This window comes from Corvus hawaiiensis, chromosome 13, assembly GCF_020740725.1.
Source record: "Corvus hawaiiensis isolate bCorHaw1 chromosome 13, bCorHaw1.pri.cur, whole genome shotgun sequence".
NCBI lineage: Eukaryota > Metazoa > Chordata > Aves > Passeriformes > Corvidae > Corvus > Corvus hawaiiensis.
Window position 1 is genome coordinate 12,679,968 of NC_063225.1, and position 19,702 is coordinate 12,699,669.

At 54.4% G+C, this 19,702-nt stretch overlaps 2 protein-coding genes across 4 annotated transcripts in view; one reads left to right on the forward strand and one right to left on the reverse strand.

The window, feature by feature from the left end:
- The window catches only part of FRMD5 (FERM domain containing 5), a 69,818-nt gene extending 58,837 nt beyond the window's left edge, over positions 1-10,981 (forward strand). The window contains exons 8-15 of one of the 2 annotated variants that reach the window (XM_048317270.1): positions 1,856-1,944; positions 2,484-2,547; positions 3,179-3,270; positions 4,314-4,388; positions 5,110-5,178; positions 5,303-5,409; positions 8,135-8,475; positions 8,655-10,981. In XM_048317270.1, coding sequence (XP_048173227.1) covers positions 1,856-1,944; positions 2,484-2,547; positions 3,179-3,270; positions 4,314-4,388; positions 5,110-5,178; positions 5,303-5,409; positions 8,135-8,475; positions 8,655-8,702 — 885 coding nt within the window. In that variant the 3' untranslated portion in view covers positions 8,703-10,981. Of the gene's footprint in view, positions 1-1,855; positions 1,945-2,483; positions 2,548-3,178; positions 3,271-4,313; positions 4,389-5,109; positions 5,179-5,302; positions 5,410-8,134 lie in introns of both variants that reach the window. The other variant, XM_048317269.1, reaches the window with a different exon arrangement.
- A 317-nt stretch (positions 10,982-11,298) lies between these two features.
- WDR76 (WD repeat domain 76) lies at positions 11,299-18,853 on the reverse strand. Of its 2 annotated transcripts, XM_048317267.1 has the most exons (13): positions 18,744-18,853; positions 18,019-18,537; positions 17,503-17,595; positions 17,053-17,108; positions 16,427-16,547; positions 15,612-15,713; positions 15,483-15,526; positions 15,234-15,387; positions 14,393-14,545; positions 13,596-13,810; positions 13,048-13,200; positions 12,165-12,218; positions 11,299-11,688 (listed from the first exon to the last, which is right to left on the reverse strand). In XM_048317267.1, the coding sequence occupies exons 1-13, from the start codon at positions 18,810-18,812 to the stop codon at positions 11,433-11,435; spliced, it is 1,989 nt and encodes a 662-aa protein (XP_048173224.1). In that variant the 5' UTR covers positions 18,813-18,853; the 3' UTR covers positions 11,299-11,432. The 2 variants fall into 2 exon arrangements, with proteins under 2 accessions (XP_048173224.1, XP_048173225.1); XM_048317268.1 differs by lacking the exon at positions 14,393-14,545.
- Between the last annotated feature and the right edge of the window lie 849 nt (positions 18,854-19,702).

Below are 19,702 nucleotides of genomic sequence, written 5' to 3' on the forward strand. Positions count from 1 at the left end.
CTGGGGTTCCCTGGGGCTTTTCCCTGAACTGTGCCACATAAACACACAGTTGCAGTAAATTGGGGGGGTTCCCCATTTATGGGCAATTTCTGAGTAGCCAAGAGGTTGCTTTGCTCTGAATTTCCTCTAAACCAGTGGTCTTGCCAGCAGCCACCCGTTTGTGACCTTTGCTGCTAGAGTCAGGTAATTGCCTTCCTTTTACTCCAAGAGCCTTTTGAACATATTTGAGTTACACTGATTAATGTTCTTATAACAGCTTAGGACAAACATACACACTTGTAGGCCTATCAGCAGAATTGTGCCTAATTCATCAAGAGCTGCTGTTAATATGCTTAAAGGATCTGGAAACCAAAGTTAAATGAAGCTGATTCTGTTCTCTCTTCTCCAGTGGATTGTAGCAAAGTTTGGATGAGGGGTTGTTTCCTCTCACCAGCCATCCTCAGCTCAGTGTACCTTGACTCAATCCTGTCTGAAGTTTTCATGGTACTCTCATAGTCGTTTTCTCCCCAAAAAACAAACACAGAGAAAGATCTTCCTTTCTTAAGCAGGGCTTACCTGAGTCCTGGGCTGTCCTTGGTACTTGTTTTATATGTAAATCCCTGTAGGAATGTGTGTGTTTGTGTGTGTGAGAATAGCAGGGATCCCTCTGTTTCTCTGTTTCACGTGATGGACAGAACTTCTGGCCTGGCCAAGGAGAACCATGGAATGGTTTGGGTTGGAAAAGCCCTCGAAAACCCTCGGGTCCAACCATTCCCCAGCACTGCCAAAGTCACCACTAACCATGTCCCTGAGTGCCACATCCACACATTTTTTTGAGCCCACATAGGGTTCTGTGCCCCATTTAGCACCCCTGGCCCTTCCCAAGCCTCTGCACCCCCAGAAGAATACATCCTTCTTCCAAGACTCTGCTTCCTTTCCTGGAGGTTTTCCCAGATTTGGGAAAGAGCCAAAGCACTTTGGGCAGCCTCTGGCCTGAGCTGTGGCTGGTTTGTGTACAGATACAGAGGAATGTCCCTCCTGTGCCAGCCGGGGCTGTGGCGTCCCTGGGGGGATGAGTTTCAGCTTCCCCCATTGCAGCGTGCAGGTGTTGGGTTGAGGGTCAGCACTCTCTGCCTTTGGCCTTTCAGCCTTGACAGCTGAGATGGACTTTTGCTCCAAGCATCCCTTAAAAGCCCTCTGGGTATCTGCTGGCCAAAAAACCCCCAGGATTAATCCAGCCATTAGTGCTGACCCACAGCTGATGTACGCTTTTACAATTCAGCCTGTCCCTGGTTTTCCCTGTGCACAGTGCGGTCACCAAGCCGAGTCCTTGGGATTGGGTTAAAGTGCTGACCCTAATTAGTGGGTTTGGACTGGCTCAGTGCCACCCAGGGCACCGGCTGGGCAGGGCTCCGAGGGAGGGAAGTACAGCTGGGGGTTATCTTGTTCTGGGTTAATTGCTATATATAATATATATATATTTAGGACTCGGACGTCAGTGATCCTTGTGGGTCCTTTCCGACTCAGGATATTCTATGATAATATAATAAATAACCATATTTAACTATATATATTATAATAATTATATATACTAAATAAATAGTGTATCTCTATATAATAACTATATCTAGTTACATGGAGTAGTATAGCTACAATATATACTATATAAATAAACATGATATTATATTAATAACATAAATTCTATATGTGTCAATATGACATTTAGTATAGATGACAACAGATAACTGCAATGTCCTGCAGGCAGCACTGGCACACAGGGTGGTGCGGTGCCCCAGGCCTGGGGCTGAGGGGGCAGGAGCTGTCCCAGCTGTGCTGAGGGGCAGCAGCTGCACGAGCCCTCGCTGTTGCCTTGCAGGACGTGTCCGGGAACGCGGCGTTCCTGGCCTTCACTCCCTTCGGCTTCGTCGTTCTGCAGGGAAACAAGAGAGTTCACTTCATCAAGTGGTGAGTTCCCACCGTGGCTCCCGTCGCTCCATGGGTACCCCCAGGGTGTCCAAGGGGTGTCCGGGTATGTGGGCACTGGACAGTGCTCAGTGCACCCAGAGCTCTGCTGCCCCAGGGTCATTATTATCTATATTTGTCCTCATTAAACTTCATTGTCCCCATGTCAGCCACATCCCAAATCCCCCCAGCCACTGTGAGCCTTTCTCAGCTGTTCCTGGGTCACTGCAGGATGTCCAGTTTTGGCCGGTGTGTCCCTGGCAGCTGGCATTGCCACCGGCTGGTGTCCATGGGACAAGGCCCTGCTGACCCTCAGCTTCACCCCAGGTTGTCCCCCATTCCAGCTACGGGTCTCTGAGCCAGGGCTGCTCTCACCACCCTGTGGCACCTCCTGGGATGGAAAACAGGGTCTGGAAGCTGCCCTGCTGCCATTCCCACCACCGGCTCTGACTGGCACGGTGCCAGGAGCTGGCTGGGCTGAGTGGGCTCCGGGCTGCGGCGGGCTCTGCACAGCTCCCACCTGCCTGTCCTTGTCCCTCCAGGAACGAGGTGACCAAGATGAAATTCGAAGGGAAGACTTTCTATCTGTATGTAAGTCAGAAGGAGGTGAGTTCTTCCCCTTCCCGTGGGACTTCCTGGGCACAGTGTGGTCATTCCTTCGGTGGGTTCTCCAGGAACGTGGCAGCAGCATCACCCTGGCCTTGCAGGGCAGGGACATGGGGACAGTGACAGCAGCTGCAGCTCTGTGGCAGTGCTGGAGTCACCCGCCTGCTCCTGCTGGTGCCCAGATCTGGGCATTGGGGCCCCACAGCCCCCCTTAGCCCCAGGCCAGGCCACACTGGGGCCTCTGCCGGGACCACCCACAGCTCCTGGCCATGCCTTCCCTCGGGGTCATTCCCAAGCTGCTTATTCATTGCCATCATCCCTCAAAGTCAGCCAGAACACCTCTGGCTGGAGTTGGCTCCCACAGGAGCCATCAGCAGGAATTTTTTTTAAAAACTGTGTTTCTGGCTGTTCCCAAAGGCTGGGAGCAGAGGGGGAGGTGTGGGCACTGGAACACATCTACCCATCCCTCATGCCAGGTGCTGCACCAGGCTGATCCCTGCATCCCAAATGGCTCCAGAGCAGGATTGTCCATTCCGGTGCCACTTTCCAGCTCTGTCTACTCCATTCTTCATCCGTGGGATGAGCACCACTCCCTGTTCTCCCCCCTCGATTCCCTGTCTTTCTCCTTTAGGAGAAGAAAATTGTTCTCACCTATTTTGCCCCGACACCAGAAGCTTGCAAACACCTCTGGAAGTGTGGGATCGAGAACCAGGCTTTCTACAAGTAAGTGCTCGTTTGTGGGGTGCCCTGCAGCCCCCATGGGTTGGTGCCCACCTGTGGGCTCCATCCAGGCTCTGGGGTCAGTCACTGGCCATGTGGCACTTTGTTCCAGTGGCTCTGACAGAGCCACCAGCCACCAAAAGCACCGGTGCCCCTGGATAGGGGTCTCTGCCCTGTGGGGTCCCTCGTTTTCCAGCCCCTCTGTGCTCATCTCTCCTCAGCAAACTTCCGTCAGGAAATTATAACAAATTATTTGGGATGAAGCCTGGAATGCCAAGCAGCACCATCCTGTTCATGCCATACTTAACCCAGCCCGCTTTGTGCTTTGTAATGAGTTTTATTTTAATCAGCAAGCTGCGAGACAGAGCATGCGATGCATTCCCACTGGGAATTCTGCAATCAGCGGCTGCAATCAGCAGGTTTCACTCCTCATTACATGAACATGAAATGAAATTGCAATATTGCTTTACAAATCTCTCTGTGATTAATTGTGGCAGTGAATCACCACTGGGCTGTGCACTCAGCGGGTGGACCGTGGGCTGGGCTGAGGTGCTGCTGGGCAATCCCGGGGTGAGGGGTCAGCTCCTGTAGGATGGGGAGGAGATGGGATGGTCCCTCTGGGTGGCTTCACCCATCCTCGCAAGTGCCCACCTGCCCAGGAGGGGCCAAGTCTGTCACCCTGCAATTCCCAGGCCATGGTGGGCTTTCAGCCCCCTGGAGAGCGTCAGTCCCTGCACATGGGTGTCACTGCTGGCCCTGGGGTCCCAGCGGGAGCTGTGGCCCCAAGCTCCCTCCAGACTCCTTGGCAATGGGTCCCTCCTGGACATGCCCCCGCTGCCAGCAGGGATGAGCTCTGCTGACAGAGGCGGCTTCAGGTGCTCGTGTCCCACCGGCCAGTGCCACCCACCACTGCCAGCAGTGGGTTCATTCCTGGTGACATTCCACATCTCCAGGGCTCTGCTCCTGTCACCTGGCCTCGCTGCCGTTGGCTCCCAGTGCTTGGCCAGCAGTGTGGGACTCTCACACCACTCCTGGTGCTGTTACAGGTTGGAGAAGTCGAGCCAGGTGCGGACGGTGTCCAGCAGCAACCTGTTCTTCAAGGGCAGCCGGTTCCGGTACAGGTGAGTACTGACAGCAGGAGCAGCTGCTGGATGTATTATTGGATGCTCCTTTGGAGGCACTTTGGGGAGCTGTTTGGGGCTGTGGCAGCCCGGGGACATCTCAGGGTTTTCCAGAGATCCCCCATTGCAGCACTGACCCCCACCAGGCCACCTCTGCTGCTGTCTCTGTGTCACAGGTGCCACCCCCCTCCCCAGCCTCACAGGAGAAGTTTTGGAGGGACAGGAGTGGAGGATGGGAGAGGATGGGGGATTTGGGGGTTGAGAACAACAAGGTGTGAAACAAATCACCACTACCCACAAATTCCTGCACTGAGTTGCCGGAGCGAGAGCCTGGACCTGGGACCTCATATCTGTGGGATGAGACATGCCAGTGTGCCCCAGCATTGAGGTGCACAGTGCTGGCACCCTCCTCGCTGGCATGGGAGGCTCTGGATGCCTGTCTTGTGTCCATCTCGGCTGAGGGGAGGTGACCCCCTAGTGTCCGGCATCCCATGCCAGAAGAAGCAGCAAAATATGGTGGCAGAGGTGTCAGCCCAGCCTTTCCGAGCTTCTCCATTGCCCCCATTCCCAACAAATATTTCTGCTTTCCCCTGGAGCTGCGGGCAGAGCTCCCCTCCCTGGAGAGCTGTGTGGGGAGGGGCCAGGCTGTGCACAGTGTGACCACGTGGCTGCCAGGGCTGTGCTCTTGTCCTCACCTCTGCTGGTCTTGACCCACCTGCAGCGGCCGCGTCGCCAAGGAGGTGATGGAGTCCAGCGCCAAGATCAAGAGGGAGCCCCCCGAGATTCACCGGTAAGAGCCCAGCAGCAGCTGCCAGGGGTGGGTGCCCGGGAGGTGAGCATAGCCAGAGCGCTGCCATGTGCCCGGGGCGCTGGCTCCATCCTGGCTCTGATCCTGACCCCACTCCTGTCCCCAGGGCCGGGCTGGTGCCGAGCCGGAGCTGCCCCTCCATCACACACGGCCCCCGGCTGAGCAGCGTGCCCCGCACCCGGCGGAGAGCCGTCCACATCTCCATCATGGAAGGTAGGACACGAGGCAGCACTGCCGGACACGCTGGGGCGCAGGAGTGGGGACACACACACCTGTGCACCCACAGACAGGGGCACACAGACACAGACACACACAGACGTGCACGCAGACACAGGTACACAGATAGACACAGACACGTACACACAAACACATACACAGACACGCAGAGGGAGACACAGACGTGTGCACACAGACAGACACACGCACACAGACATGTATGCACAGACGTAGGTACACAGACACACACAGAGACGGGCACAAACACGTGTACACAGACACGGGCACACAGACACACAGGGGCACACAGACGTGCACACAGACACAGGGACACAGAGACACACATACACACACATGTACACACGTACAAACACATGTACCCATGAGCACACAGACACACACACGTACACACGTGGACACACACGCAGGTGCACGCATGTCAGCTGAGGCTGCAGCCCCAGTGGCTTGTCCTCAGAAAGGCTGGTGTTTCACCAGGCTGGAGCGGGGTGGCTGCTTCTCCCCATCCTGGGGCTGTGTCAGAGTAGGATGCTGTGGGAAGAAGGTCTGGCAAAAGGCAAAACACTGGGAGCAGCTGTGGAGCTGCCCCACAGGGCTGGGGACATGCTGGGGGCTGTGGCTGTGCTGCTGGTGGTGGCTCTTTTACCTGCTGGTGACAGCAGTGTCCAACTCCCAGTGACATGGCTGTTCCCTGCTCCTGGATGGGCTGCGGGGCCAACCCTGCCCCAGTACAGCCATTCCGATCCTGGTCCCGGAATTCAGGCAGGGACGGTGACTGCCTGCCCCAAGGGCCAGGATTTAATTCCACCAAGGGATCCCAGGGTTGGTGTCTGTGCCAGTTTTGGGGATGGAAGCAGGGTCACCTCTGCCACCCAGTTACATGTGACAGTCTCTCCCCCACATGCCATTGTGAAGCAGCCAGAGCATTAAATCACCTCCCACCATAAATCACCCCGAGCTGGTACCACCCCTTTGCTTTTCCTCACGCTCACTTCAGCTCAGTCTCATGGGAATGCGGGTGCCCAAAATAGTGCTGACCCCAGGGCCAGCAGCAGTGCCACTTGCAGAGCTGTCCCCGGACTCCTTGTGTCCCTGTGCCACGGGCTACCATGGTGAAGTGCCTCGTAAAGATTAAAACCAGGGTCAGCGTCCACCTGTGGCTCATCAACCACTGCTGCCGGGAGGTGCGGGTCCGGGTGCTGGCCCTGGGGCCACGGCTGCTGTCCCGGGCCCTGGGGATTCTGCCACTGATCCCGGCTGTCCCCAGCCTTGGCCACGATGCTCCGTACGGCCGTGGGGACCCACCTGAGCCAGGTAACACTGCGCCGCGGGGTCTGGGCTCTTCTGAAGTGTCCACGGGGATCCCCATGGACTGTGGTCCCCGTAGTCAGCTGGTGACCACAGCCCCGGGAGCAGGTGGAATGCAGGAACGTGAGATGCAGGATATGTGTGGCAGGGAGTGGGCTGGGGTCTCCCATGCCAGCTGGACTCCAGGTTGTTACTACCACAAAGCAGCTCTGGTGCTGGGGCTGGACTCAGATTTCTCAGGATTTTCTAGCTTCTGATGCCAGCCCTGTGGAAGCAGATGGCAGAAGGGTTTGGGTCTGGGGGGCTAGCACTGCTCTCATTGTGGTGATGAGCAGGGGAACCCCCTCAGAGGGTGTCCCCCATGTCGGGGACACAGTGGGTGCTGCAGGGAATGTTCCCATGAGAGGGGAGAGCACAGAGCTGGCAGGGTGAGAGTGTGTTCCCTCCTCACCACCCCGGAGCCCTGGCACTGCTGTGGCACTCGTGCTACACCAGGCTGAGCTGGAGGCATCCGGGCAGTGTTCACAAACGAGAGGCTGCAAATCCCCGGGAATGCAGCCGGATGAGCTCTGAGTGCTGCCCTTCACCCTTTGGCAGCACAGGGCCAGGACATGTGGTGACAACGTCAAGGTGCTTTGGTGCACTGTGCTCTTCCCGCGCCCACAGGTCCAGCCCCGTCCCTCTCCAACCGCCTGCAGGGTGGCCCTGGGGACCAGCTGGTCCCAACCATGACCTTCAGACACCCTCCCTGGACCTGGGGCCACTGCAATGGCAGAGTTCCTAGCCCCTCCCCGGCTGCCAAAACTACCTGAAACAAGTCCCATATGTGTGTGGTTTCTTGGAATTTGGGGGTTTGGAGGAGGTGGTGGTAGGGGTAGGCGTTCCTCAGCACAAAGGACCAAAGCTCAGCCTGGTAACGGGGCTGGGAGCTGGCACAGGTCCCCAGCTCATTCCTGCCTATGCCGCCGTGTCCTGGGCAGCTGCCCGTGGTGCCGCAGTGCTACAGCTGGCGTTGCCAGCGGCAGAGGGGCCCCAAGCACTGTGAGCAGCTGCCAGGGTGACTGTCACCGTCACCTCAGGGCAGCGACAGCCCACGGGTGCGTGTGATTGACTGCAGATGAGCTCGGACCCTGCTGCGGTCCCGGCTGGAAGCCAGCGGCTGGCGATGACGGTGACAAGTCAGGCAGGTGTCGAAGTGCCACTGCCACAGTCACGAATTGCGTTGAAGGGGCTGCAGGTCCCGAAGGACCAACAACAACAACCAGCAACCCAGGGCAACCTCACCCTGTCCCCGCGGGGGACACCGGGGTCGGGCAGTGCGGGAGGCTCCGGCTGTGGAGAGGGACCCCCCTGCACCCCGCTGAGCATCCCCCTTTCCCCTCCCCTGTCTCCCCAGGCCTGGAGTCCCTCCGTGACAGCGCCCACTCGACCCCGGTACGCTCGGCCTCCCACGGCGACGCCTTCGCAGGCCCCGGCCGGAGCGGCCGCGCCGAGAGCAGCGAGCGGGTGGCCGTGATCGCCGATGAGAGCTACAGCCCCGCAGACAGCGTGCTGCCCACGCCTGTGGCCGAGCACAGCCTGGAGCTGATGCTGCTGTCGCGCCAGGCCAACGGGGCCCCGTGCAGCATCGAGGAGGAGAAGGAGTCGGAGGCAGGCACACCGGCGGCGGAAGTGGAGGGCGAGCTGCGGGCACTGTGCCCGGGCGCCGGTGGCCTGGGGCCAGCACAGGCCCAACAGGTGAATAAGTTTGTTTTAAGTGTCCTCCGTTTGCTCCTTGTGACAGTTGGACTCCTCTTTGTTTTGCTCCTCCTCCTGATCGTCCTTACCGAGTCCGACCTTGACACTGCCTTTTTCCGTGATATCCGCCAGACCCCAGAGTTCGAGCAGTTCCATTACCAATACTTTTGTCCCCTCAGGCGATGGTTTGCCTGCAAGCTCCGCGCCGTGGTAAACCTGCTCATTGACACCTGAAGGCAGGAGCCACCACGGGGGCCTGGACCTGCCGCCGTCCCCGCGCGGGACCCGCCGGGGCACTCACTAACCCTCCCCTCCCGACCCAGAGCCCGGCCGGCCGAGGAGGTGGCTTTCCGGGAGGAAGAGGAGGGTGGGCGCAGCCCCCGGAGCCCTCTCCTCCCCGTGCCCAGCCGCACTGCTCCCACCCCCGGAGCCCGCACAACACCTCCCATCCCGATCTCATGCGCACGACTTGGGAAGCACCAAGCAGAGGGGAATTCATTGCTCTGCCACCCCCGCGCCCGTGCAGCAGCTGGGGCTGGTGGGGCCATTCCGCAGGAGCTTTAGCAATGGTGCTACTGAGGTTTAATTTAACACTCGTGTACTGTTACGGTATTAAATCCACACTGTGCCCGCCACCACCGCCCTCCACGAACCGCTTGGCAGAGCCCTCCCTGCTCACCGGAGCCTCCTACGAGGTGACACAGCCGCAATGCTCTCGGGGATGCCCCGGTGCCCCCCCCTCCCCACAGTGCAGCGATCCGGAGCCCTCGCCCTGCTGCGGACTCGGCCCTTTGCCACTTTTTTAAGCCTTGAAGCATCGGTGCTCCCGAGGGCAGGGGAGCATGGAAGCCAGGGGAGGCTGGGCACGTGTGGCCAAACCTGGCATGGAGCTGTAGTGACTGTGTCAGATTTATTGGGATGACCTTTACCCTCTGCCAGTTGTACCCGTTTTGTAAAAAAAAACCAAGCAAAAAGAACAAAAAAAAAAAGAGACATTTCAAGGTCTATTTTAACAAGGAAATGCTATTTTGTTATCAAATCTAATCCAGTCTTTTTTTACTTTACGGATGGGGTGACCGTGGGTGCCGGTACTGAGAGGTTCCCAGTGAGCAATGGTTTAAGAGTAAACGCCGGGAGCCCAATGCCATCTGAGCCCTGCTGGGCTTGAGACAGAGAAGGAGCTCTGGTTTTGGGACTCTTCCCAAGAGGACACAAGTTCTGAAGCGCAGGTGACACTGAAGAAGTCAATGGACATCTTTAGCCCCAACTGTTGTTAAGTGCAAGTCAATAAACCCGACCCATCACGCTGGTGACGACCCCCGGGACTGTTGGTCACCAGGAGCAGCAGCCCATCCACAGGGAGCAATAACAGCCAGTTCTGGTTAGGTTTGGGTGAGAAGTTGGACATATCAGCAAAAAAAAAAAAACAAACAAGGTAAAAACAGCTGAGCAAATTTAATTTCATCTCAGGGAGAGATTTTGCCGTAAGCTGGGGCCATAACTGCAGTTTTACAAAGCCTGATGTCCGTGTTGTCTTTGAGCATCCACCACCCACCGCTGGGCTGGACGGTGACACTGGGCCAGACGGGCTCCTTGTCACTGCAATAAGGGGAGAGGTCCCACTGGGGGGTACAGCCCCCCTGCCCAGCTCACAGCCGCGGCCACCCGCTCACAGCACGAGGCCCGAGGAGGGGGTGGGGTCCAGCCCTGGCTCCAGAGCAAGGCAGGAGCCCTCTGGGAAGGCTCCAGGAGGCGGAGGAGTGATTTTTTTTACATGATAATCCTGTTTTATGCAACATAGCAAAATTAATTCTTAGTGTAGTGTTCCTACCTCAGCCCATAGCGCTGATGTTTCTATGCAGTTGTGCTCGTCCTGACGCTGACATTTTTTACCCCCGGGTTAACGCTGCAGTGTCGTCCTTCCTCCTCCTCCTCCTCCTCCTCCTCTCCTCACTGCAATGTTCTGTGTGACGTGTGACAGCACAGCTCCATCCCATGCTCCATCCTTTTCGTACACATCCTCCAAACCCCCACCTGGGACCTTCCACCTTGGCTTTCCTTGGATAATGCTCTGTGCCAGCCCCAGGTCACCTCTGCCGTTGTCACCCAGCGTTCTACTGCAAAACCACGAGAATTGGTGATTTTCCGTTGTACGTTTTTCCCATCTGTCCCAGATCCTGTCGTGTGTTTCAGGCCCTGTTAGTTTTACCCGTCTTTCTATCAAAACGTTGTTTGCATAGGTTCTGAGATCAGAAACCCATGAATCTCATCCTAGCATACTGCATCTTTCAGCAGTAGACAGTAAAATACCTGAAAATGTGAATTTCTTAGTTTTCATAAAGAAAACCTAGAGATTAACCTTTCACGTGCCAAATACTGTAAGTTACATCTTTTTTTCCTTCAAAATGTACCTTTTTCTACATATCCAATACCTTAGTTAGCATAAAATCATTGGTGCCATGAAAAGTATTTTTAAATTTAAATAAATATTTAAATATCATGAAAAGCAGAGTTGGCATGAGCTTTGTTCAGTGACTGATTTTTCTTTACTCAAGTGAAAACAGCTCAAACTGTGGGAAATTTGGTCTTTTAGCAGCTTCTCACTGGAGTGAGGAGCAGCTTCAGGCCACACGAGTTCCAGAGCTGCAGGTGAGTCCCTTGCACATCTCTACACTCCGGGAGCACAATTTTACAAATGCACCTGGGAGTTTTGGGCCCCTCACCATAAGGAAGATACTGAGGGCTGGAGCACCAGGAGCACCTGAGGGAGCTGGGGGACTCAAGGATCAATTTTATTTCCATGGAAGACACAGGTGCCAAAGATAGTTTAAACGATTTATTTTAAGACTTTCAAAGTACATTTCTGTCCTGAGAATCAACAGTCAGCTTCAGAACTGCTTAACATGGAATAAACAAAGTCAAAGCAGAAAGTTATAAAATACAGATCTAAGGCACTTCTAGTCTTTGAACACGTGAAGGCGGCCACTGGAGTTGCCCCCCACCAGGATGTTCTGGCTGGGGTGGACAACGTTAATGGAGCACACGGAGCTGAGGCAGTCCACATTGCAGAAGGAGTGCAGCAACTTCCCGGTGTCCTGGAAGACCTGGATCTGCCTGGGCTGTGCCATGCTGCCCACCACGAAGCAGTGCTCCTGCTTGGGGTCCCAGATGGCCCTGAAGCGGCTCAGCCAGTGGCCCGTGTTGTTGTTGTGTCTGCAAGGGAAGAGGAACATTCTTCCTCATGAATGCAGCATTTTAAATTGTCATTTATGTCCCATTTGCTCCCTGGCCTTCTAAATCTTCACCACTCACTCTGGAGTGCTCAGATCCCTGCAGTGGATCCCTGTCCTGGGATGAGCAGGATGGGACAAGAATACCAGAATGGTTTGGGCTGGGGGAGACCTTAGAGACCATCCAGCACCACCTCCTGCCACAGCACTTCCACTATCCCAGGCTGCTCCAAGCCCCATCCAACCTGGCCTTGGACACTTCCAGGGATTCAGGGGCAGCCACAGCTTCTCTGGGCAACCTGTGCCAGGGCCTCACCCTGCCTCACAGAGAGGAATTTCTCCCCAAAATCTCATCTAACCCTGCCCCCCAGCAGTGGGAAGCCAGTCCCTGTGTCCTGTCCCTTCAGGCCCATAGGAGCAGCCATGGTGCTGCCCTCGGCCCAGGTGTGCTCTCCTTACCTGATGGAGCTGAGCAATGTGACAGTCGATGACAAGGATGTGGTGTCGTAGACCCTGAGCACAGAACAGCACATTAATACCATGGACCTGGGCAAAAACAGAGCCCTTCCTTCCCCCACAAAGCAGGATCAGCTCCTGGGGCCACCCAGGAGCAGCAAAGACACCAACTTGGCCATAGGCACCAGCATCCCAGCTGGAATCACTAGATGTGCTTGGCAAAGTGGATTTGCTTTCAGCTGGAACTGCAGCCTACCCTTTCTGGCAGCTGAGGGTAGAGGAGGGGCTGGAGAGGCCAAAGGCCAGCCCAGCATCCCACCTGCTCCTTCACCCCCATGAACTTGGGGGATCCCACCCCTTGGGGCTAAAACTGCCCAGCCCAAAAAAACCCAGGTAATTACAGAAATTATGGTCACAAAGTAACCAGGAGAAAAAGAACCTCTAACACAGGCAACTCACAGCAGCTTAAATTATGAAATGGTAGGCTATTTACAGAAGAGCTGATATCATTATTTCAAGTACCAGCTACAAACAAATTTAGTTTCTGAGCATTTTGTGTTTGTGTTCACCAGCCAGGTTTTGGCTGGCTGTTTTCGTGGGTTTTGATTTTGTTTGATTGCTTTTTAAAGGTTAACAGTACCTGTACCTTTTTACTGTTAAATATCCTGTGGGAAAATGAGAATTAAATAAAAAACTAACCAAACCAAAAAATCATTAAAAACGACATTAAAAATGTTAGTGCAAGTAAATCTTTTATCATTTTCTAAAATGATAAAGACAGAAGGTTCTCAATGATGGGTCATGTGGAGAAGTAATAATAATAATGACAATAAACTGCCCAAACAGTCAGTATTTTCCATGAGGATTCTTCCTTCCACAGCCTTACCTCAGCTTGTCATCAGCACACACTGTCACCACCCTGCTCCCAGTGACAGGGGAGAAATAGGCCGAGGCCACACTTTTGGTGTGTCCTGTGAGAGAGCTCAGGGGCTTGTTCCCCTTGGCCTTCAGGTACCGAACATCGAAAACACAAACATCCCTGCAACAGGTACCACACACACTTCAGTAATTATCCTTCATTTATCAAAAAAGCTCCAGAGCACAGCAGGCTGTATGGGAGCTGGTTCAGAGCTTCAATACCCACTCAAATGGTGGCTCCAAGGGATTTTGGGAGCACCGAAACCACCCCAACCAGCCCTCCCTAAAGTCCCTCTATGCCAAAGTCCACCAGGGCCCATCTGTCCCCACTTCCAAAAGGTGAAGGGAAATCAAACCAAATCCCACCTTAAATCCTGCTAAGGAGACTGAAAACTTGTTTTGTAAAAGGACCAAGACAGCTTTGACTGTACATTGAGACTGACAAACTCCTCAGCCCCAGCTCTCCCTAGCACAGAGACCACCGAAAAAACAACTGGTTCAATGTGGGCTACGTACACTGAGCCAGCAGCCAGGAAATACTGTTTGTTCACAGGGTGCACGTGGACTGTCCGTATCCTCCTGAAGCCAGTGTCCACAGAGAGCTCCGACGACATCCCTGGGGTCCGTCTGTCCACAACAGCCACGCCCCCGTCCCAGTGACCCACTATGGCAGTGGAGGCATTGTCTTCCAGGAAGTCAAAGGAGGAGAAGTTTTCCTCACTCCTGCAGATCTGAGCCCAGGAAAGGTCAAATGTCACCAGAACTAAAGGAAACACCCAGTTGTTCTAACACCCAAACACTCCCTGGGCTATGGGTTTCATCCTTTCCCTTTTTAATTCACTAAAAACACTAGTGCAGCCCATGTGACAGCCTTACCCAGCCATGCAGGTAACCCTTCTGCGAAACAGCTTTCCACAGGGGAAACAATTAGGAGATAATTAACCATCTAAACCAGACCAGCAACAGCACACTCCAAATTCCCTGTCAAGAGCTCCTGCAAGGCAGTCACCTCTATGTTCCAGCAATCAAAGGGCTGTTGGCCTTGAGCACACACTGACCAAGGATTAAGGATATCTTTCCCTTCTTCAGTGCTGCAGAAACTTTTAATCAAGTGCAGAAATGTAAACTTGGAAATTGGGAGAATGCAGGCTGTCACTGGGTTTGGTGAGTAGAAAACATCTCCCTGTTTCTGTGATGTTAACTAAGGTTAATTCATGTGTCCTTGTGGAAATGCAACTTGAACTTTCTTGTTAATAAAACAATTAAATAATGACTTTGTACAAGCAGACTGAACCTTCCTAGCAGTGCCTCACCTCATCAAAGACAGCCCTGGTGACATCCCCACAGCGCAGAGTGTCACTGCTGAGGGACAGCAAGTGAGCAGGGTTGCAGGGAGAGAAGTGCATGCAGCTGACCTGGAAGCTGTGGGGGATGAAGATGTGGGCTCCTTCCTCAGACCTGCAGCTCTGCAAAATGACAGATCCCACAGACACAGGTGCTGGTCACTAAAGTTATTTCTTTTAACTACTACAACTCTTGAAGCCAAACCTCTGGTTTTTGAATCTTTTTTGGAGGAGGCAGAGGGTGCTAGGTGAGAGGAGACACCAGCACAGGTAATATGGACAGTGAGGCTGCTTCTGGTCCCTAATTACAGAAAGCTGCAACTTCCTGCTGCAATTAGTGCCACTGCAGCCACAAGCCCTGGATCTGGATGGCAGCACCTGGCTCATTTTCACCCACAGAGCCAGTTTCAGTTACCACATGTGCCTTTTACATCAAAATACGGACACACTGCGTTACTGGGAGTTTAAGCTGAATTAGTGACCCAAACTGCACTAAAGCAGAATCTCCTGTGTCTTCTCTTCTAAATTCTGCATCACTTTGTTATTTTAAAAGAAACTGAACAGGTCATTGCGGACCCATTCCACAAAGATGACTCAGCTCTCAAATTTCAGAAAAAAACCAAGGGAGAGCAAAAAAGGAAAGCCATTCTGGCAACTCTAAATTGGACAATCATCCTGGTATTATCCCTAAGAATGGAGAAAACCTACAACACCCTCATGAGCCTGACAAAATGCCACCCCAGGCTGTGCCCCACGTGCACCTGTCCTGAACCACACACCTGTTCAGATGAGGAACACATCAACCACTCACCACGTTCCAGAGGCCAACGTGCCCCCACTTGTCTCCAGCTGCCACAAGGATGGTGCTTTCAGAAGGGTGGATGGCCATGGAACACACCCGGGTTTTCACCACCTTCCTGATGTTCTCCTCACTCAGCACCATGCTGCTCAGGCTCTCCTGGTACCTGGAAAACCAAAGTAACAACCATCACCAAAACCTTCATTAGAGAAGGAACGGGGGCCAGACAACACCCAGTTTTTGCTGCTGTTTTCACGCTACCTCTTTATGTCAGGTGTGCCCCGGTCAGCATCATCTGCTTTCAGCTACAGACAGAAAGGAGATATTTATCAGAATCAGAGCCCAAGTGAAACTACATTATCCAAAAATAACTAATTCAACTAATAATACCTCACTTATCCTCATCCACGTGCTCAGCAAGGCCTCTGTCCATTTACTGTTCTCTGCCTGATCCTCTGGAACCATGGGCAAAGGTCCGACTGGAACCTGAGGCTGGGATGACATTGGCAATTTTTGTAGCTCAAACCAACTAAAACCATGAACAAGGTGAATTGGTACTTTCCCCACACCAAACATTCTGAGAATATGCCTACAACAGGACAGTAAATAAATAGTGAAAACAGAAGGTGATATCATAATCTTACTAAAAAGATAAAGAGAATTTCACTGGCAGCACAGACAAACTGCTTCCCTGTGTTTCTTCCTCTCCTGATACTCCAGAAAGACCTTTATAACAGATTCAAATCTATTCTACAGCTCCGTGGAAGATTTAAATTCCCATCTCTCAGAACAGCATACCTTTTACTTGCTCCATAACTGCTTCAGAGAGATGGTAAATATTATCCAGGAAAATAAAACCACATCAGAAGTTACAGTGAAATAAAAACCAGAGTAATAAACGTTTGAATTCAAGGCTGCTCAGCTCCATGGGCTGTTGATGTGGAATGTTTTACCTCAGGACCCTTCTGTGGATCCCCAACTGCATCACATCATCAGCCTGGGCCACAGAGCACTGCCTGGCTTGTGGCAAGACCGTGGCACCTGCTCAGGGTGACAGAACTGACCCTTCCTTACTGTCCCTGTGTCACCATCTCCCAAATGCCTCAGGGTTTGCAATGCCCAGTGCCACCCACCAGTGTCACCAGCACTGGTTTTAGAAAGCTGCTGTGCACACACCCCTCCCCTCCAGCCCTTCCCCATCTCACATATTCCTCTGCTCCTGGCCGGGCAGGTGACTCCAACAATGGAATGTCCAGTGGCTCCACTCGGAGCAGGCGCATGGATCGCCGCCGGGCTGTTTCATCCTCCACCTTTTTAGGCTTGCGCCTGGAACAAGGAGAACATCTCAGTTACAGAACAGAGTCCCTGCATTCAGGGACAGACCCAAGGGCACAGATGGGACACAGACTGACATCAGCCCCTCCTGGCCCGCTGCAGGAGGGATGGGGTTGCTTTTCCTGTCAGTGATAGTGAGGAACAACACCACGAGCACTTTGCAATGCACACACAGGTCCTGCACCACTCTTTTCCTTATGATACTGCCGCTTCCCCTCCCAGCTCTCCTTGTTCATTATCCATCCTGCCATTCACCCACCAAGCTGGCCTTTCCCACCTTCTCCCATCACACAGCTTACTCTTTACTCGGGCTTCAGCTCATTTTCTGCTGGATCTGGTACTATTTTGGAACTGCCAAATGTCTTCTCCTCTACATTTACCCTCTCCCTTGCACCTTGGTCACGCCTCTCTTTCTCTTCCCACACCTTTTCCTAACATTTGTTTTCATCCCACAATGAAGAATCAAGGATATAAATCTCACCTACTGTTATTTTACCTTTTGGTGACATGAGATTGCCTTTTAGTTGCAATTTGGTTAAGTCTTGCAGCTGACTTAAAGAGAAAAGAGATTAATTATACATATAATGAGCATAAAGAATTAACCTGTATAAAATACAATTATCTCAAGGCTGCAATGAACTTATTGCAATTATTTATAATAATAAGAAAGAGAAAAGGTGTGGTTGCCCCATGCCTGTAAGCGTTCCAGGCCAGGTTGCACAGGACTTGGAGCACCCTGGGATAGTGGAAGGTGTCCCTGCCTATGGCAGGAGGTGGAATGAGAGGGGCTTTAAGGTCCCTTCCAAACATTCCAGGATTCTATGATTTTCATGGCTTTCCTTATACAACTGCCCCAGTGAGGAAAGGGTTTCACACCAGGAGGGATAACAGTGCAATTATGACACTTGGAAAGAGTATTTTGATGCTATTTACACCCTATACAGACCTCATGCAGCTTTAGAGCAGCAAAGAATTTAGCATTTTCTGTAATGTTCTTTAGTCTTTTCCTTTCGTAGGCTGATAGGTGGGAGTATCCATCCTACAGAAAGAAAAGCCATCATACAGTTACATGGCTGCAAGAGAGGTTTCAGGCTCACGGAAGTGAGCCCCTAAACTGATTAAATGACTTTAAAGTGGTTTGATACATTTGTAACAATCATAAGACCATACAAATTGGGGTGGTCATGTATCAACATCAAAATCTGTCCATACAGGTAAAGCTTGCTTTACAAAACTTACACTGGCATTAATTCTATGAAGAGAACAGTGCATCAATATTTGTTTTTATAATGAAAACAATCATGAAGACACTCAGTAAAGAACTTGAAACTTTAGTGAAAGGATAAAACGAAGTGGAACACTGCCAGCCAAAGGTTAAAAGAGGGGAAAAAACTACGTACAGAGGAAAAGCACTTTAAAACTTTACTTTTATGAAGATAATAACCGGGGGCCGGGTACTCACCGGAGCCGCGTCTCCCCCGTCGCTGCCGTCACTGTCCGCATCCCACAGCCCATCCTGGCCGCGGGCAGCCGAGCTGGGGCCGGGCGGGGAGCCGGGGGGAGCTCTGGGGCCGGTGTCGGGCTCCGGGCACAGCCTCTTGCCGGCCGGGGCGCGGGTCCCCGCGGGGCTCAGCAGCCGCTTTTGGGAGCGCGGCCAGGCCGCCGCGGGCAGCGGCGTCAGCAGCACCCGCAGCTGCCGCCCCAGGCCCGGGGCCGCGCTCGGCCGGCGCTCGGCGGAGTCCGCCGGGGGGGGCTCCTGCGGGGGCGAATGGGGCTCGGCGGAGTCCGCCGGGGGGGGCTCCTGCGGGGGCGAATGGGGCTCGGCGGAGTCCGCCGGGGGGGGCTCCTGCGGGGGCGAACGGGGCTCGGCGGCGTCTGCCGGGGGGGGCTCCTGTGGGGGCGAACGGGGCTCGGCGGAGTCCGCCGGGGGGGGCTCCTGCGGGGGCGAACGGGGCTCGGCGTGGCCCGACGGGACGGACTCCTGTGGGGGCGAACGAGGCTCGGTGGGGACCCTCGCCGGGCCCTGAACCCTGCCCGCCCCGCTCCTTACCTCCCCCGGTTTCTCCCCTCACAACCCAGCTCATGTCGGGTCCCCTCTCCTGCCAGACCCCGGGTCCCCTCCCATCTCAGTCCCCGTCTCCCCCGTCCCCTCTCCTCCCAGCTCCGGCAGTCCCCGCGGCCCCGGACCTGCAGCTGCTGCCGGGTGTGCGGTGACGGCTCCTCGGGCTCCTGCGGCCCGGGCTGGGACAGCGCCATGGCGCGCGCGGGGCGGAGCGGCCGCTTCCCGCCCGCAGAGGGGCGGCCCGGGCGGGTTCCCGCCCTCAGCGCCCTCAGCGCCGTCCCGCTCGCGGCACCGCCCGAGCACCGGCAGCGGTGTGATGCTTCCGCAGGGCAGGGATACCGGCGATAGTGCGGAGAAATTCCTCCCTGTGAGGACGGTGAGGCCTGCTGCCCAGAGAAGCCGTGGCTGCCCCTGGATCCCTGGATCTGTCCAAGGCCAGCTTGGACAGGGCTTGGAGCAGCCTGGGACAGTGGAAGGTGTCCCTGCCCATGGCAGGGGGTGGAACGGGATAAGCTTTAAGGTCCCTCCCACCCCCAGCCATGCGGACTCGTTGCCCAGAAACAGCGGATGAAATCCTCGACTCCAGCCAAGCAGGGGAAGGGCCCGTCCCTGCTCTGCCCGGTGCTCCGTGCACAGCCCTGCAGGCACAGCTGCCTCTCACACCCCGCACCTGACACCGCCGAGGCCTGGGCGAGGCAGGACAGCGGAGCCAAGGGCAGCTCCGGGCCCCGTGCCATGGCACTGACAAGATCATGGTTTAAAGAGAAAAAACCAGTAACTGAAAAAAAATTCCCCAAGGCAGGGTTGGGCACTCCCAGTTCCAGGATCTGGGGAATCAAATGGGAAACTTAACAACATTCATTACCTTCTTCCTTCCCAACCTGCCCTTTCCAGAGAAGCAGCCCAGCTTTCCACCTCTGAAGCACTGAGGCAGGAGCAAGGGAGGACAGAGGCAGCCACAGCTTGGGGACCACCAGCATTTGTGGTCCTGAGCACGTCCCTGAGGGGGCTGTCAAGCAGAATCACAGGGAGGAGTGTCACCCATAGGGGAGAGTTTCCAGAACCACTCAGAAGTAGAAAGGCC